The sequence below is a fragment of the Rattus norvegicus genome, chromosome 12 (genome assembly GCF_036323735.1).
Source record: "Rattus norvegicus strain BN/NHsdMcwi chromosome 12, GRCr8, whole genome shotgun sequence".
Classification (NCBI taxonomy): domain Eukaryota; kingdom Metazoa; phylum Chordata; class Mammalia; order Rodentia; family Muridae; genus Rattus; species Rattus norvegicus.
The window spans coordinates 37,744,816-37,762,453 of record NC_086030.1 but is presented as its reverse complement, the minus strand read 5'-3'; the positions used below and the strand labels follow the sequence as shown (position 1 = coordinate 37,762,453).

Below are 17,638 nucleotides of genomic sequence, written 5' to 3'. Positions count from 1 at the left end.
ACTTACATTGTAGCCTAGAATGGCCTTGAACTCCTGATCCTACTGTTTCCATCTCCTGAATGCTGGGATTCAAGCATGGGCCACTACACCTAGCTACTTAGTGCTGACATTTCAAGCATTGAAAACACACGAGCCTCCCTGCCCTCCAACGTCTTCCCTGTACCAAGCCCGGTGCCACGTCCCATGCACTCGCCCAAGCAAGCTCTGAGTAAATGCCACAGGCCCCAGCTCCTCCCAGCCTTCCAGGTGCCCCCCAAGTCTCTGCCCAAGAAGAACGGGCTGTCTAGGCAAGGAGATAACCAAAAGGTGGAGGTTGGCGGGTCACACAGCCATTGGGAGCAGCTTGTCTCAGCAGCTGTGGTTAGCAACAAGCCTGAGACAGACCTGGAGTCAGAGGTCGCAGGAACCAAGATGAGCCACGTGTGACGAGGCCCCCATATAGGAAACACAACACTTACAGTCGCTTGATCCCAGACTCGGGCTGGGGGGACGTCCTCGGGTGTGTGATGGGCGGAGGTTGGGGTATTCGATTCTCCTCTTCTATTTCTTCGCTGAAGGCATGCAACCGAGAAGTCAGAAAATTCTGTGAGAACCGGAACATGCCAGAAGCGGATAGAATGGTTTGATAGGGTGCAAAATTTCTCGATGGGGAATAAGGTACTTGAGAAGATGGCTTCTGGTGTCTCTGTTGTCACACTCTGCCTGGGGCTCTAAGATGGTCTCTGGCCCAGGGGAAGTGGTTTAAGATGAGGATTTGATTGCTCCCCACTCCTTCATTTTGTTGTGAGGGTGTGTGTGCATGTATGCATGCCTGCAGACATGTGTTCATGTCTGAATGTATATGCACATGTGTGTACATGCAGAGGTCCAATGGGGATCTCTCTATCTCCCTCTTCCTCTCCCTCTCCCTCATCTTTTTCTTTGAGGCAGGATCTCTCCATCAAACCCTGAGCTCTCAGATCAGGGTAGTCCTACTAGTCAGCTTGCTCTGCAGATCTTCTAGAATGACTAGCAAGCCACACACCATGCCAGCATTCACATGGCTTCTGAAGATCTCCAGCCCTCCATCCATCCCTTCTTGGTTTTGATTTTCTGACACAAGGTCTCATGTACCCAAAATGGGCCTTGAATGTCCTATGCAGCTGAAAATGATCAACGCCTTCCAATCCTCTCTTCTCAACCCTCCACATGCTGCAACCCTTTAGTGATGTGATGACCTCTACCCATAGAATGATTTTCATTGCCACCTCCCCGCTGTGATTTTGCTACAGTTCTGAATATCTTTTGGAGACAGAGGTTTGCTAAAGGGATCACACACTACCTGACACTATAGTGGTTTTGTTTGTTTGTTTTGTTTGTTTTGTTTTTGTTTTTTTCAAAATGTGGTTTCTCTTTAGCCCTGGCTGGCCTCGAACTCACAGAGATCTGCCTGCCTCTGCCTTCCAAGTCCTGGAGTTAAGGGCTTGCACCACCATGCCCAGCTATTTTATTATTCTTATTTGAGAGAGAGAGAGAGAGAGAGAGAGAGAGAGAGAGAGAGAGAGAGAGAGAGAGAATATATGTGGGTGCAGGTGCCTGAGGCAAGAGGGTTTTAGTGATCTCACTCTCAAAGCCATCCCTCCAGCCTCTCTCTTTTTTGGGACAGGGTCTCTCACTGATTCTAGAGTCCAGTAATTTGGCTACAATGGGGGCCAGCCCACAGCAGGGATCAGCTTGTCTCCACGTCCCCAGGGCTGGGATAACAGGCAGGAACCACAGCACATGGCTAGGGACCTGAACAGGTCCCCAATGTCACAATGTAAACTCTTCTCCCCAGTCCCTGAGACAGACATTTTTGCAGCTCAAAGGTTCAAAAGGTCATTCTTTTCTTTTTCCAGTAATGCATTTGGCAAGACGGGCAGTGGGCTGCCCTGAGGCTGTGTGACCTTTATGAACTCTATAAGGATGCCTGACTAATGTTACACCAGTCCTGACATGTTCGGGGTGTGTCCCTGAGGCCAGGCCAGAGTTTTGTTTGTTTCCTGGTTACCGGTCCTCACCTCTTATAGTAGGCCAGCTCCTCTTGCAGCAGAAACACCTTGGACTTAAGCTCATTCCTCTCATGCAGCACATCCCGCAGCTCCTGCAGCGTGAACCGAGGGCGGTTGGGGTCCTTGAGGTCCAGGGCGGCCTTCTCTGCGTCTGAAATGGACTCCTCACCATCTGGCTGTGGTGGGATCTGAAGGAGGCAGAGGAGCCATCATCAAAGGACTCCTGACAGCCGGAGGATGCTGGAATTTTCCACCTCCCCATGGTAGGCAGCCGGCTCAGGTCACTATTTTCAGTATCTGGGGAGCAGCCTCCGCTTACCTTCTATTCCGCTGTCTCCCTGGAGGTGGAAGCCAGCCACCACCTGCTCACCCAGCTCCTTCTCAGAGCTAGCCCTGCATCACGGACACCTACTCCTCGGGAATCTATTATAAATGAGCAGAGGCGAGCCTCCCACTATGCCTCCCACCACCACCTGTTGCCCTCTTCCGCAGGATTCTCACTTTAGACCTCGGCTAATCTGCCCAAGGTGTGTGGAAACACAGCCTAGGCTCTTCGTTCTGGTTTCAATTAACGAGAAGCCACGGCACTTTCTGTGACAGACCTTCTGGTCAAACCCCTTCTTCCTTAGAGGCTCCTGGCATCTTGCTGGGGTTCAGAGCCTGGCAGGGGGTACATCTGTCCTTCATTCAAGTTACACAGACGGATCCCCACCTCATTCTGAGTCGCCTGCCCACTTCCTTCCAGAGCCTGGTAGCATCTCAAAGACACATGAAACACGGAGTTTACCATTTTATCCATTTTAAAGTATACTAGCTGGGTGTGGTGGTGCGTGACTCCAATCCCAACGCACAGGATGCTGAGGCATGAAAGGTGGCTGAAGTTCAAGGCCAACCTGAGCTATGTCATAAGTTTCAAAGCATCTGGGCCACACAGTTAGTTTAAGGCTAGCCTGGGCTACATAGTGAGTATGAGGCCAACCTGGGCTACAGAGACTTAATAAAGCAAACTTGGCATACAATGTGAGACCTAGTCTAAAAAAAGAAAGAAGGTGGGGTTGGGGATTTAGCTCAGTGGTAGACAGCTTGCCTAGAAAGCGCAAGGCCCTGGGTTTGGTCCCCAGCTCCGAAAGAAAGAAAAAAAAAAGAAAGAAGGAAAGAAGGAAAGAAGGAAGGAAGGAAGGAAGGAAGGAAGGAAAGAAGGAAAGAAGGAAAGAAGGAAAGAAGGAAAGAAGGAAGGGGGAAAAACCCTCTCACTTGTGTCTCTGGACTGTCCCGACCTGGACATTTCCCATAATGCATCTGCTTCATCCAATCAACACTGTGTTTCATGCACATTACAGCCCATATCTGAGATTCAGCCCTTTGAATGCCTGGGTGATATTCCCCAGAATGGAAGGTGTACATGGTCTCATCCGATTGATGGACTTATCAGTGGCTTCTCTTTAGATGTGAATCCCAATATCCAATATCCCTCAATGGGACAGCTGTCTTCCATTCCTGAGAAACACACCCAGGTGTGAACATTTGGGCCTCATGGAGACTCTTGTCTCCAACTTTCTGAATTCTCATTCTATACCAAAGTGCTTGCCGCAGCAGACGCACGATGTTGCAGCCTCACTGTGGCTCCCGGTTTCCCCACCTTCTCCACAGGTCTGTGGCTTTTGTTTGCTCACGTAGTCATTGGGTGTGTGTGTGAGCATGCTACAGAGTGTGTGTTGGTCAGAGCTTAACTTCTGCAAGTCAGCACTTTCTTTCCACTCCATGGGGCCTGGGTACCAAAGTCCAGGGCAGCAATCACATTTACCTGCTGGGTCATCTCGCGCGCAACTTGACACAAGCTAGAGCTATGAAAGGAGGGAACCTCAATTGAGAGAATGCTGCTTTAAGATCCAGCTGTAAGGCTGGAGAGACGGCTCAGCGGTTAAGAGCACTGACTGCTCTTCCAGAGGTCCTGAGTTCAGTTCCCAGACCACATGGTGGTTCACAACCATCTGAAATGGGATCTGGTGCCCTCATCTGGTGTGCATGAAGACAGGGAAAAAAGTATATATATATACACACACATATTTATATAAATTAATAAATATTTTTTAAAAAGATCCAGTTGAGCTGTAATGTATTTTCTTAAGTAGTGGTTAATGAGGCAGGACCCAGCCCAGTGTGGGTGGTGCCATCCCTGGGCTGGTGGTCCTGGGTTCTATAAGAAAGCAGGCCGAGCAGAACCATGGGAGCAAGCCAGTAAGCAGCACCCCTCCTTGGCCTGTGCATCAGCTCCTGTCTCCAGGCTCCTACTTGAATTCCTGCCCTGACTTCCTTCAACGATGACCAGTACTATCGAAGTGTAAGCCAAACCAACCCTTTCCTTTCCAACTCGCTGGTAGTTGTTGTGTTTCGTCACAGCAATTGTTACCCTAACCTAGACAGCTTCTCAAGCCATAGCCCAGGCTGCCTGGAACCCACGTCAATCTTCCTGCTGAAGCTGAATGCCAGAGTGACAGGTGTGTTCTGCTGAACGCCCGTTTCTTCCCCGCCCCCCTTCCTAATACTTGTGATATTTGACCTTGAACGTGCCAGCCCAAGACATGCGGCCGGGCTCAGCCCGCTAAGCCGGCAAACCAAAACCCAGGTGGTTCACATCTTCAAGGCCACCCAGTATCGAACACCCGAGAGCCTCCAGTGTCCCTGTGCGCTGACGCCAGGGTGCTCTAGAATAGCAGCTCTCAACCTGCATGTCTGCAACTCTTTGAGGGCTAGCCCATCTTTTCACAGGGGTCGCTGAAGACCATCCAAAACCACAGGTGTTCACATTATGATTCCTGACAGTAGCAAAATCACAGTTACGAAGCAGAAACAAAAATAATTTTATGAGGTGTGAAAGGGTCCCAGCATTAGGGAGGTTGAGAATGGCTGTTCTCAAATGAGAAGGCTGAGGTGGACAACACACCCCTCCCCAGCCTCTCAGCCCCACAGGGAGAATGGTACTGTAGCTAGGCCAGAAACAAAAATAATTTTATGAGGTGTGAAAGGGTCCCAGCATTAGGGAGGTTGAGAATGGCTGTTCTCAAATGAGAAGGCTGAGGTGGACAACACACCCCTCCCCAGCCTCTCAGCCCCACAGGGAGAATGGTACTGTAGCTAGGCCACGGCTCACGACCGCCCAGAGGCCAAGGACTCCAGTAGGCTAAGCTGAGATGTGTCCTGGACAGGCTGTTCTGGGGAAGAGAAAGCTAACACCGTCTGTCGCCTGTCGGGCAGGTCAGCTGAGCAGCAGGGAAGATCAAGGCGGATGGGGAGGGCTCTGCCCACACCTAAAGTTGGAGCCAGAACCATTGCAGAAGAGGTTAGGAAGCAAGAGAAGAAACAAGACTTCTGTGTCCCCGCAGGCCACTCAGAATCCGGTGATTCTCTTCCCAGTGAGGCTATCCCACAGGATTTGACTTTCCACCCAGCCTGCTGCAGCCTCTGTCAAAGTTTCTTTTTTTTTTCATGGTTGCATAATGTTCTACCATGAGGCAAACCTCTATCTAGTATTACCAGTGACTACTGAGGCTGCACCAGCAGGGACTGGCCACCTACTCAGACAGTGTCCTTCCTTAAAGGGCATCCAGCATTTTACTAAGCACTCTGTGCCTTGCTGTTATTGAACTCCGGGAACAGATGCGGACTGAAAAGCAGGATCAAGAGACATACACACAAATACACCAATAAGTGAGGGTGGAGAGAGGGGCTCCTATGCATAGGGTGCTGCTGCATGTGTAGGAGTTTCCCACCAACTCTCAGCATCGATGGTAGGGACCCAAAGTTCTAGACTAAAGAACCTTGGGCCACAGCATTCCCCACATGTGGTTAGAGTCCCTGCTGTGCCACAAAAACATCTACTGAATTAGTTGTCCACAGTTTTAAGATCTAGAGACTCGAATTCCAAACCCTCCCGCCTTAGCTTCCTTAGTGCTCCGTTTGCAAGTGTAATACCATCATACCCCAGGGAACCTGGTAATATTTGTAAAGTATCTTCCATCCTGAACATTCTGGGTGCCCCAGCTCCCCCGTGGTGGCTGTGTTCAGGTGGCTGGAGAGGTGGCTCAGCGGTTAACCTCTTCCAGAAGTTCTGGATTACATTCCCAGCACCCACAGGGCAGCTCCCAACTGTCTATAAGTGTAGTCTCATGGGATCTCATGCCCTCTTCTGGTATGCAGACAAAACAGCCATAATAAATAAACAATACATCTTCAAGAAAAGACACGGAGGGTGCTCTCTGGTCTGGAGCCAGATTGTTTTTTTTTTTTTTTTTTGTGGTAGGGAGGATCAATCACCATAAAACTTAGGCTAGTCTTAGCCAGCGCATGGCAGTTTTGCCTCTGAGTATTCATAAACTGGAGTGTGGGGAGAACCTGGGGTTCCATTAGCCAGTGGGCAGCCGGAGCAAGGACCGTCCCACTAGTCATCGTGCCAATTGGAGGCTCTTCTACGATCATTCCCCAAGGGACCACAGGGTGGCCCAGGTTATCTCAGATAAGCTGCTCCCTTGGGGGCGCTCTGGACACAGGTGCCAGGAGATGCCTGGAGGCCCCAGGAACAGCATCTCTGGTCGGGTCAGGGCCTCTAGCCTGAGGCCTAACCTCCCGGGAAGGCTGGCTGTGGGATCAATGGATTACTCTCTCGTCACACTGGACCGGGGATCCAGGACCTAAACCCTGGCTCGAGCCAACTATCAGGCCCTTAGGGGATTGTGGGATTTCCTGCCTTTGTTGTTGTAGTGAGACAGTCTCCCTGTGTAGCCCAAGCTGGCCTCGAACTAGAAATGTTGCTGCTGAGGGACCTGAATACATTCCATAGGCCAAGTGCCGGGGCTTCAGGCTGCACCACCAGACCCTTGGACACAGCGATTGTATCTGAAGACCTGCTTCCTAGAAACTAACCGGATGTCACTCATGATTTATTTCACAGCACTGGAGCGGGAGCCCAGACTCTGGTACATCTCTCTTCACCAGACACTGCAGATGGCCGAACTCTGTGCTTCCTGAATTCTACCTCTCAAAGTCTTATGTAAAACCCTCAGCCGGATCTCCTCTGCTGGAGGTAAAACTGAAGGTCAATGTGAGAGCTGGGTGTGGAGTTTTGAGGCCAGCCTGGGCTACACTGTGAGGCCTTATCTCAAAAACACCATGAAGGAGCTAAGGATACAGCTTAGTGGGTAGAGCGACTTTGAGAGTGAGACCACACGCGCGCACGCGCACACACACACACAGATACACACACACACACAACCCAGGCCCTGGGTTCAATGCCCGTTGTTTGCCTAAACCAGGTGGGGTTTACACACTATAATCCTGGCATAGGAGAAGCAGAGGCAGGAGGACCATGAGTTCTGGGTTATCCCTGGATACTGACCAGCTTGGGCCACATGCAACCTTGTCGCAAAACAAACGAACAAACAAACCAACCAACCAACCACAAAAGGACACAGAGGCTTGGATAAATGAGAGAAAACCAGGCTACTAAGGGAATACCAAGCATGACTTCCTCAGCCAGGCATGGTGGCACACACCTTTTAACCCTAGCCCCACGGGGAGCAGAGACAAGTGGATCTCTGTGAGTTTAGAGCCAGCCTGGTCTACATAGTGAGTTTCAAGACAGGTATATGTGGAAAGGGCCGGTCTCACAAAAACAGTATGGTGGGGTGGGTGGAGGTTAATGTTTCCATTCCAGCTCCAGATTCCTCTATGGCTCCCATCAGAATGCTTGAGCCCTGCCCTAGGATTGAACCACACACAGCTACATGCTGCCTTCCCCAGCCCGGCTCCCGGCTGTTCCCTGCCTGGAATAGCTTGTTCCACATTCCACTGGAAACCTGCCCACCCGACCTGTCCCCACCTCCCCTCCTCCCAGTGCAGGGGCAAACACTCTGCCACTGAGCATGAGTGCTTCTGAGAACTTTCTGGAAGCACGAGAGCCAGCCAGCCACACCTCTGTGCTCCACTGTCCCCCCCCCCACCCCATGACTCCACTTGGGCTGCATAACATTCTGAACCACTGGCTCAGGGCTGTCCCCCTCAATTGCCAGAAGCCCCAGGTCTCATGCAACCCTGCTGCACTCCCATTTGATGAACAAACACCCTGGACCTCACACAGCTCTGAGGCCAATCAGGCGGAGCAATCCAGGATGCGGGCAGCCTGACTTTACACCTTGTTTCTTTCTATTTTTCTATTCGTGTGCATACGACGGAGAGGCCAAATGTTGACGTCAGGTGTCTTCCTCAATTGCTCTCCGTTTTATCCATTTAGCTCAGCAATTCTGCAAGACTGGCTAGTTATGGAAGGTCTGAGACACCCCTGGCCCTTGCCCCTAGTGCTGGGATCATAGGCGTAAGCCCCAATGGGCTTCTTCTATGTCCGTGTTGGGGATCCAAATTCAGGTCTCCAAACTCGGGTCCTTGTATCCCTTTATCGACTGCCATCTCCCTCCCCAGTTCTTCTCCTCATCCCTTCTCCATTCCTCGGCTGCCAGAAAGGAAAGGTAACACCAGCCCGTGCAGCCAGCTGGTGCAAAATGTCCCTGTCCTCCTTAAGGGAGGTACCTGGAGCAGGGCTGGGCATCACATGGGCCTCAGGGTTATGTCCTCAGAGATCCAGCTTTAGACTGGCCCTGCCTGGTCCTAAGCATAGAAGCTTGAGTTCTCAGGGCCAGGGTATAGCATGGTTATCCTGAGCCCACCCCGTGATGGGACTGCAGCCTGGCGGCTCTGTCTTGGGCATGTGCCTGCTCCCCTGCTATGGCCTGCATTATCACAGAGTCTTTGGTACCCGCCACACCTCACTTCCCCTTCTACATTATCCTCCATACAACCCCAGGGCTCGCCACACCACCAGAAGCCCTGTCATGGGACCCTCGAGCATTTCTGCGGCGGCTCTCGGGGTGTTCACTTGTGCTCTAGAGAGCGGTTGTGACCCCAGCCTATCAATCCAAATTCCTGAGTTTCCATAGTTCCGCTTGGCACTCACCTGGCTTGCAGACCCTTCTCTGGCAATCAGGTACCTCAGGAGGGCTCAGCAGGCTGTCACTAGGGACCATGCCGTGGCAAGAGCCCACCCGAAAATGATACCAATTAGAGGCAATAAAACCAAAAAGGCCTGAGTCAAGTTCCTACTGCCATCCTCCGAGTACCTGAGGCTGTACCTGAGGCTGTCACTGCCATTGAGCTTCAGTCACACAGTCAACACACCTCTCTCTCTCTCTCCTCTGATGAATACCTCGACTTCAGGACACTGTACGCCACAATCAAGTCCTAACTGATTCCTCAAAAAGATGGCTTCTTCCTTCCTTCTCTCCCAGGATTCTGGGCCCTTTAGAAGCAATTGGCTCAGATTCAGCCATAAGGCAAGAGCTGCCCAGGCTGAAGCTCGGTTTCCCGTAAGTTCATCAGCTTCGCAGGTTAACCAGCCGTGTGTGTGAACCTGAAACAGTCAGTGTACGTCCAAGAGAAGAAAATGCACTCCCCAACTGTTCCTGGGTCCACTGGGGTCTCTACCTATGGAAATGCAAGCTTCTCCTTCCTGACCCCACCCCCGCCAGCTGCAGAAGCCCCACCAGCTGTTGGCCTGTCCCTGGGGTTCCTGAGGTCCCCCGGGGACTATCTGGGTGTCAACCCCTCTACACCTTCCTCCTGGCCCTGGGCCTCCTGACCGCTCTGTCCCCTAAACAGAGGTCTCCAGTGCTCCCAGCAGCTGCCTTCTTGTTGGCATCTGGTGGGGATGTGGGGCTCACACCCCCAGTGTCCCTTAGCCACTCCAGGGCAGTGTCACCCTGTGGAAAGGCAACTCTGGGAGGTTTTGGGTACTTTTCGAACTTCCTCAGCCTGTGGTGTGGGCTTCTGACATCAGGCTTCTGGCTTCCCTGTCTCATCACTGCCTCAGGGGTCACCTCTCAAGCCGGGATCTTGGCGGAAGCCCTGGTCACCAGCTCTTCCTGAGAGACACTGGTGAGGACAATGTCTCCCCTACCCAGTGGTTATGCTAGGGCTCAGTCCTTCCCAGCTTTGAGCCCCACCCCTACTCCTCTCCCTTAGGAGCCTATGGGCCTGACTCCCAGCTTCTACCTGCACCTCACAGCCTCTCCCTGCCACTCACTGCACACCAGCCACCTCACCTTGATTGCCCTGAGGCTCCGCCTGCCACAGGGCCTTTGCACAGGTCACTCTTCCCACCTGGAACTCACTCCCCTTTACCCTTACTCACTCTTCCAATCACCCCCAGCCCCCTGGAAAAGCCCCCTGAGCATGGCTCAGAAACCAACCCATTTACTTTTCCTGATGGACAAAGACTCCTCTCTCCCAGGGTTCCATCCTGAGAGCCCACACAGAAAAGGAACCGAATCCCACAGTTGTCCCCTGAGCTCCACATACACATGCACACATACAACATTAAAAAAATGTTAAGGGGCTGGGGATTTAGCTCAGTGGTAGAGCGCTTGCCTAGGAAGCACAAGGCCCTGGGTTCGGTCCCCAGCTCCGAAAAAAAGACCAAAAAAAAAAAAAGTTAAAATCGGGGCTTGGCGGTTGAGAGCACTGACTGCTCTTCCCGAGGTCCCGAGTTCAAGTCCCAGCAACCACAAGGTGGCTCACAACCATCGGTAATGGGATCGGATGCCCTCTGCTGGTGTGTCTGGAGACAGCTACAGTGTACTTATATAATAGATAAATCTTTAAAAAAAAATGTTAAGATCATTCATATGTACTTCACATACCGTAAAATCTCCCCTTTAAAGAATAGAGTCAGGAGATTTCTAGAATGTTTCAAGGTGTGCAACCACTGCTGCTGCTGCCTAATTCCAAAACGTTTCCCTTATCTCCAAAGAAACTTTGTGCATTCACCATTCACTGCTACCCTAGTCCCCGCCCCTCCCATCTACATTCTGTCCTGGATCTGCTCAATCCAGACATCTCAGATTGATGAAGTCACACAGCATGTGGCTTTCCGTGTCTGGCTACTCACACTCATAATGAATCCCTCAAGCTTCACCTATTGGGTAGCATGTGTTCATGACTCAGTCTTTTTTCAGGGCTGAGTCATATTCCACTACGCGGACTATGTGTGACCACGTTCCCTATTCACTTCCTAACTGGTTGTCTGCCCTCTCTATCTGTCAGATCTTATGACTAACGTTAACGTGGACGTCTACGTAGCTTTCCTTATGTTTGCTTTTGAGGCAGGGTCTTACGCAGCTCAGCTTAGTCTAGGATTTGCTATGGGGTCAAGGATGACCTTAAACTCCCGGTCCTCTCCAACCTCACCTTCCTGAACACTGGAGTTACTGGGGTGACCCATCACGCCAGCTTGTCCAGGCTTTATTTTTTTAAAATGTGTATGTGTGTTGTCTGAATGTGAGTACGTGGGCACAGTTTCTCACGGAGGCCAGAAGAGGGCAACAGATGACCTGGAGCTGGAGTTACAGGCAGTTGTGAGCCTCCCAGGAACTGAACCAGGGTCCTTTGGAAGTACAACAGGTTCTCTGAACTGCTGAGCCCTTTCTCCAGCGCCCTGTACAGGCTTTACATGGACGTATGCTCCTGGTAACGGTTCGGAACTTCCAGACCCTGTGGTGACTGTGATTACTAAACATACATACCATGGGACACAACCAGGGCTGGACAGTTCTTACCATCTGTACTGGCTGGTTCTGTGTGTCAACTTGACACAAGCTGGAGCTATCACAGAGAAAGGAGCCTCCCATAAGGAAATGCCTCCATGAGACCCAGCTGTAAGGCATTTTCTTAATTAGTGATCAAGGGGAAAGGCCCCAGCCCATTGTGGGTGATGCCATCCCTGAGCTGGTGGTCTTGGGTTCTATAAGAGAGCAAGCTGGGCAAGCCAGGGGAAGCAAGCCAGTAAGTAACATCCCTCCATGGCTTCTGCATCAGCTCCTGCTTCCTGACTTGCTTGAGTTCCAGTCCTGACTTCCTTTGGTGATGAACAGCAATGTGGAACTGTAAGCTGATAAACTCCTTCCCAACTTGCTTCTTGGTCATGATGTTTGTGCAGGAATAGAGACCCTAAGACACCACCCCATCTTCTGTGCCTGTTACACAGTCAACAGTCACTGGGATGAATGAATGAATGAAGTTCAGTAACCACCACTAAATTGCACACCCTTTGGAATGCTGGAGACCCGGGTTTCTGGCCCAGCTGTGCCCATGCCCAGTTGTGTGTCCTCTGTCTAGTGTCTCCTTCTCTCCCTCTCTCTCATTCTGTGCCTCCTACCATCTTAGGTACAGTGGGAAAAACAAGGCAGTTCTGCCTGCCTGGTACTTTCTGGTTCTTTCTCCCACTCTTTGTTCCCCTGCCCCGCCACGTTTCGCCCCGTTAACTCGATAAGACAGAAAGGATAAAGAGGGGAGAGAGAGATCCCTGAATCTAATTTCTTTCTTCTTGTTGAGCATAACTACAAACCACAGTCAACCTCCTTGAACAAATCACTGAGCCCACCTCTCAGGCCTCTCCCATCCATACGCCCTCAGAAACGATCTGCTGCTGGCCAACTATGCCTCTTCTAGAGCACGAGACAAATCACAATCACCTGCTGCCAACAGTCGGAGTAGCTCCACGTCCCCACATGTGAGATTAAAACAAAAACACCTTCTTATGCTATTCCTGTGCTTTCTAAAGAAACTGCGCGACAGCACTGGCCCACGCCTTGGGTTCCCACACCACCGCAACACCCGCTTTCGGCTCACCTCAGCCTCCTCTTCCTCCCCATTCTGGCTGTGTTCGCCCTGCAGCCTCTCCCGAAGCTTCCCGAGTTCTGCCCGCAGGCTGCCCATCTCCTGCTCCTTGGTCTGCAGATCTGCCTCAAGTTCCACCTTCTGCTCAATCAGAGCCTTCCCCTGGGCCTCCACCACGGTGACCCTGTGCCGAAGGTCGTGGTTGATCTTCATTAGCCTCGTCTGCTGCTGCTGCAGCTGAAGAGAGAGAGAGAGAGGCATCCGGTGAGGCTGCCGTGTACAGTGAAACAGGTTGTGTATAAACATCTTCCGATTTCGCTTTCATTTTTGTGACTGTGTTTTTATGACTATCGATAAGGAAAGATAAACAGATGGGCTTTCGTGTGTGCGTGTGCGTGCATGTTTGCCCGTGTCCTTCTGTGCACCACACGTGTGCCTGGTGCCTGTGAAGGCCAGAAGAAGGTATCAGATCTCCTGAGACTGGAGTTGCAATTTTTTTTTCTTTTTTTTCGGAGCTGGGGACCGAACCCAGGGCCTTGTGCTTGCTAGGCAAGCGCTCTACCGCTGAGCTAAATCCCCAACCCCTGGAGTTGCAATTGCAGCAGGCACTCTTAACCCCGGAGCAGTCTCTCCAGCCCCCTTCTGTGCAATTAAGAATGGAAGATTCTGGCTCTCAGCGGGGGCCATGAAGTAGGAGAGTGGACTCAGATGAGCACTGGTCACTTACAGCCTCGACGTCCTCATTCTTCAGGACCAGCTCCCTGTCTTTGGCTCGGATCTCATCCCTCTGCTTGTCCACCACCTCCTTCAGCCTCTTCATCACCTGCCGCTCTCGCTCTGACATGCCTGGGTGAAGTGGAGATTGGTGGGTGAGCGACATCCCCTTAGCATAGGCCCTCCCACAGTGTCACACTGCAAGAGGGCCTGCCCTCTCCCCCCAAGCCTCCTAGGTACCCTGCACACACCCTGTGACTGTGTCAAGCACGTTCCTACCTCACTGGCTCTCCCCCTCTCTCTTCCCACTGCCTAAGCTTTTCCATCTGACCTCCTTTGGATCACCGCATGTAAGACTCATCTTGTTGGTCCCCTCTGCATGATGGCTCCCCTCTTTGCTGTATATCATGACAGACATGATCTCACACGGTGACCCAGAGGGTAGCCTCCAAAGCTCATACTAACCCTGTGAAGCCACACTTGGCTGTGTGACTCTGAGCTCTCTTCTGTCTCTGTTTCCAAATTCATAAAATGGGATGGTAGGTGCGCCTACCCAGGGCAGACTGGAGGATGGGTGGAGATAACACATGCATGCATGCATGCATGCATGTATGTGTGCACACGCCCACCACTGCCACCACCGCCAGAACACAGCACTTGGTGGACATCCAGGACAACTTCCCTCCACTATCCCAGGAGACCATTGATGGGGGCAGTGGATGTGCTAAGCACCCTACTTCCCACACATATGGTGCCTTTCAGGCATTTGTTGAAAGCAGGGTGTAATGGTGCATGTTTTAGTCCCAGACTCCGGAGAACTCTATGAGTTCGAAGCCAGCCTGGTCTACATGGTGAGTTCGAGGCCATTTCGGGCCACATAGAGAGACCCTGTCTAAAATAAAAAGGATATTTGGTGAGCCAGGTCTAGCCGCATAGACCTTCAATCCCAGCACTCCAGAGGCAAAGGCAGAGGCAACTGGACCTCCGTGAGTTCAAGGGTAGCTTGGTCTACACAGCAAGGTCCAGGTTAGCCAGAACCATAGTGAGACCTTGCCACCAGCCCTACCCTCGCTCTAAAATAATAAAAATAAAAATAAAAATCAGAAACCAGGCCTGCTGAGAAAGCTCAGTGTCTAAACAGGAGTTTAGAGTTCGGATCTCTGGAAGCCACTGAGCCGCTGGGTGGGCGTGGTGTCTTGAGTGACATTCTAGCCTCAGAAGACAGAGAAGCAGAGGATCAAGGCCAGCCATCTCCATGAGCTCTGCGGTCTGATGGAGAGAGCCTCCCTCAGTGTACAAAGTGGAAGAGAAACGAAAGACACGTACACAAACTCAAGCACGTATACACAAGAGCCGAAAACAATTTGAAAATTGTTCACAACCCTAACTCTAGCAAAGGGTGGTGGTACACACCTGCAATCCTAGCACTGTAGAGACAGAGGCAGGAGGGTTGATACAAGTGTGAGGGCAGCCTGGGCTACCTAGCAAGACCCTGTCCTCATGTTATACCCCAAAAGGTCCGTAGAATGACTAAGAAGGTTAAAAAGCTTGTTTAGCAAATCTGGGAATGTGAACTCCATCCCCAAACCCATGTAGAAAAGCCACATACGGTACACCACCAGTACACATCTGTAATTCCAGCATCCCCACAAAGAGATGGGAGGCAAGAACTGCCTGGACACTTGAGGGCCAGGAAACCCAAACTACACCACAGCAGCAGAGAGGAGAAAAAAGTTCTGGTCTCAAAGAGCAGAGCTCAAGACCCAATTTCTCAAAGTTGACCTCTGACCTCCATGTAGATGCACATGTGCTCACACACTCATGCGCATACACACACACACACACACACACACACACACACACACACACACACACGATTTTGTTAAAATGGATTTTAGAAACGTATTTCCTTTTTGGGCTGTAGGGATATTTTGCCTGCATGCATGTCTTTGCACCACGTGTATGTCACAGAGATCAGGAGTTGTCAGGTTCCCTGAAACTGGGAGTTATAGACGGCTGTGAGCCACCATGTGGGGTGCTGGAAGTCCAACCTGGGTCCTCAGCCAGAACTCTGAACTGCTGAACTTTCGCTCTAGCTCACAATTAAAAAAAAAAAAAGAATAAATTATAATTTCAGAAGCACCCTCCTTCCAGAAGCTGAAGTTCAAGGAGGGGGGTGTATGAATGAATATGGCCAGGGGGTTCAGGATACCCTCTGTATTCTCCGTCTCCATGACACACATCTCTGCTCCCTTGTCTGTCACATTCTGTTTCCATCTCACAAGGGTACTTGTGACTACCTCTAGCATCCACCAGACTAATCCAGTCTAACTCCACCTCGCTATTTTGCACTTTCTTCGCAAAGAAAACAAAACAAAATTGAAACCAAAGAAGGGGATGGGGAGAGAACTCATCAGAGTGCTGGCTGCTCTTGCAGAGGACCTAGGTTCAGTTCCCAGCACCCACACCGCAGCTCACAACCCTAACTCCAGTTCCAGGGATCCAATGTCTGCTGCTGATCACCATGGTATTAGACACACATACGGTGCCCAGACATACATACAGGCATAAGATAAAGAAAACCTCAAAGAAATGAAAATGACTCTGTGGTTGGCTCTGCTCTGCTTCTGGTGACAAAATTTACTCCTCCAGAGTTTCAGGGCCATGGGCAGAGCTCCACAAGTCTCTCTGGCTCACCCCTGCCCTCTCCAGCCCTTTGCAATGCCTGGACATCCTCAGTGGACAGCTCTGTGTGCTGACAGCTCTCTGGCTGGACAGATGCCAAAGGAGACTTATTTATTTATTTATTTATTTATTTATTTATTTATTTTTTCTATTCTTTTTTTTGGAGCTGGGGACCGAACCCAGGGCCTTGCGCTTGCTAGGCAAGTGCTCTACCACTGAGCCAAATCCCCAACCCCTATTTATTTTATTTATTTATTTATTTTTGTTTTTTGAGACACGGTGTCTCTGACAGCCCTGACTATCCTGGAACTAGCTCTGTAATACAGGTTGGCCTCGAACTCAAAGAGATCCCCATGTTTCTACCTCCGGAGTATGGGGACTAAAAGCTGGCGACACCACCACTTGACTACCAGAGGGGATTTTTAATCTGAAGGCTTCTGTGGTGAGACAGAAGAGACCGGGACACAGCATCTGTCCATATTCAGGAATCTGGTAGTCCACGTAGAGTGGGTACTTCTGAACAACCCTCCTCCCCCTAGCTCACCTCCACAGAAATCTGACCCCTGCTCCTGAGCCTTCCTATGCCCCTTGACCCTAGCCCTGCACGGTGGCACTCTTGACTGGTTCTCAAGGTCACCAGAGCCAACCTCTTTCTTCCAGGGTACTGCCGGCCCCATGCCTGTTCCTCTAGTAGGTGGGGAACACATGGTCCCTGGTGTGTTCCCATGGTTTCCCCACAAAATAAAAATAACCTCGAAGGCAGCCTGGCATCTGCCTGGCTCTTGGCTCGGGTGGGGGATGCTGCGGCGTGGAGAACGCAGCTCCTCCAGCTGGTCCCGTGGAAGCCGAGTACACTCAGGGTTAAGTGCATACGCCTTATACCGGTCCACACTGGTCAGCAGGGATTGGGGAAGGGCATAGCCACATTCCCAGAGGGAAGAAACCTCAGGAAAAGCAGCTCAGAGCTAGAATGGGCAGTGGGTTTCCAAGATCACCCCAGGAGGCTTCATAGGCTATACCAAGATTTTCCTAAATAAAATGATCCCACAATTCCATTCCTGGACGTGGACCCCATAAACACCGAAAGGCCTCCCCATGTGGACCCCATAGAGCTGAAACCAGGCCTCCCCACAAACACTGAAAGGATGTTCCCAGCAGGCAAAAAGTGGATGCAACCATGAAGCTCCAATTATGGGTAATGACAGACATGGTCCATCCATGCAATGGAATAGTACACAGCAGTGAAAAGAGACAGACAGATCCAGGACGCACAAAATAAGATGCCAGACACACTGATGGGAGGGGGACCACTACTGCTTTCTTCCATTCAAACTGGGCAACCAAGGCACACAACGGTCTTGTGAGTCCGTCAAATCACACAGCACTGTAGCACGCTGCTTTCTAAAGCCATCAAATACATTGCACAACGAACACCTAAAAGAGAATTCCAGACGGGCATTCACCTGAGGGTTGGGTGTTTTGGGGTTGTT

At 51.1% G+C, this 17,638-nt stretch overlaps 1 protein-coding gene across 9 annotated transcripts in view; it reads right to left on the bottom strand.

Moving 5' to 3' along the window:
- The window catches only part of Rilpl1 (Rab interacting lysosomal protein-like 1), a 37,813-nt gene that overhangs the window by 8,206 nt on the left and 11,969 nt on the right, over nt 1-17,638 (bottom strand). For all 9 annotated transcript variants that reach the window (NM_001191665.1, XM_006249296.5, XM_006249294.3 and 6 more), the window contains exons 3-6: nt 13,477-13,595; nt 12,762-12,986; nt 2,040-2,218; nt 459-551 (exon numbers count right to left, since the gene is read on the bottom strand). In NM_001191665.1, the coding sequence (NP_001178594.1) occupies nt 459-551; nt 2,040-2,218; nt 12,762-12,986; nt 13,477-13,595 (616 nt within the window). The remainder of the gene's footprint in view (nt 1-458; nt 552-2,039; nt 2,219-12,761; nt 12,987-13,476; nt 13,596-17,638) is intronic.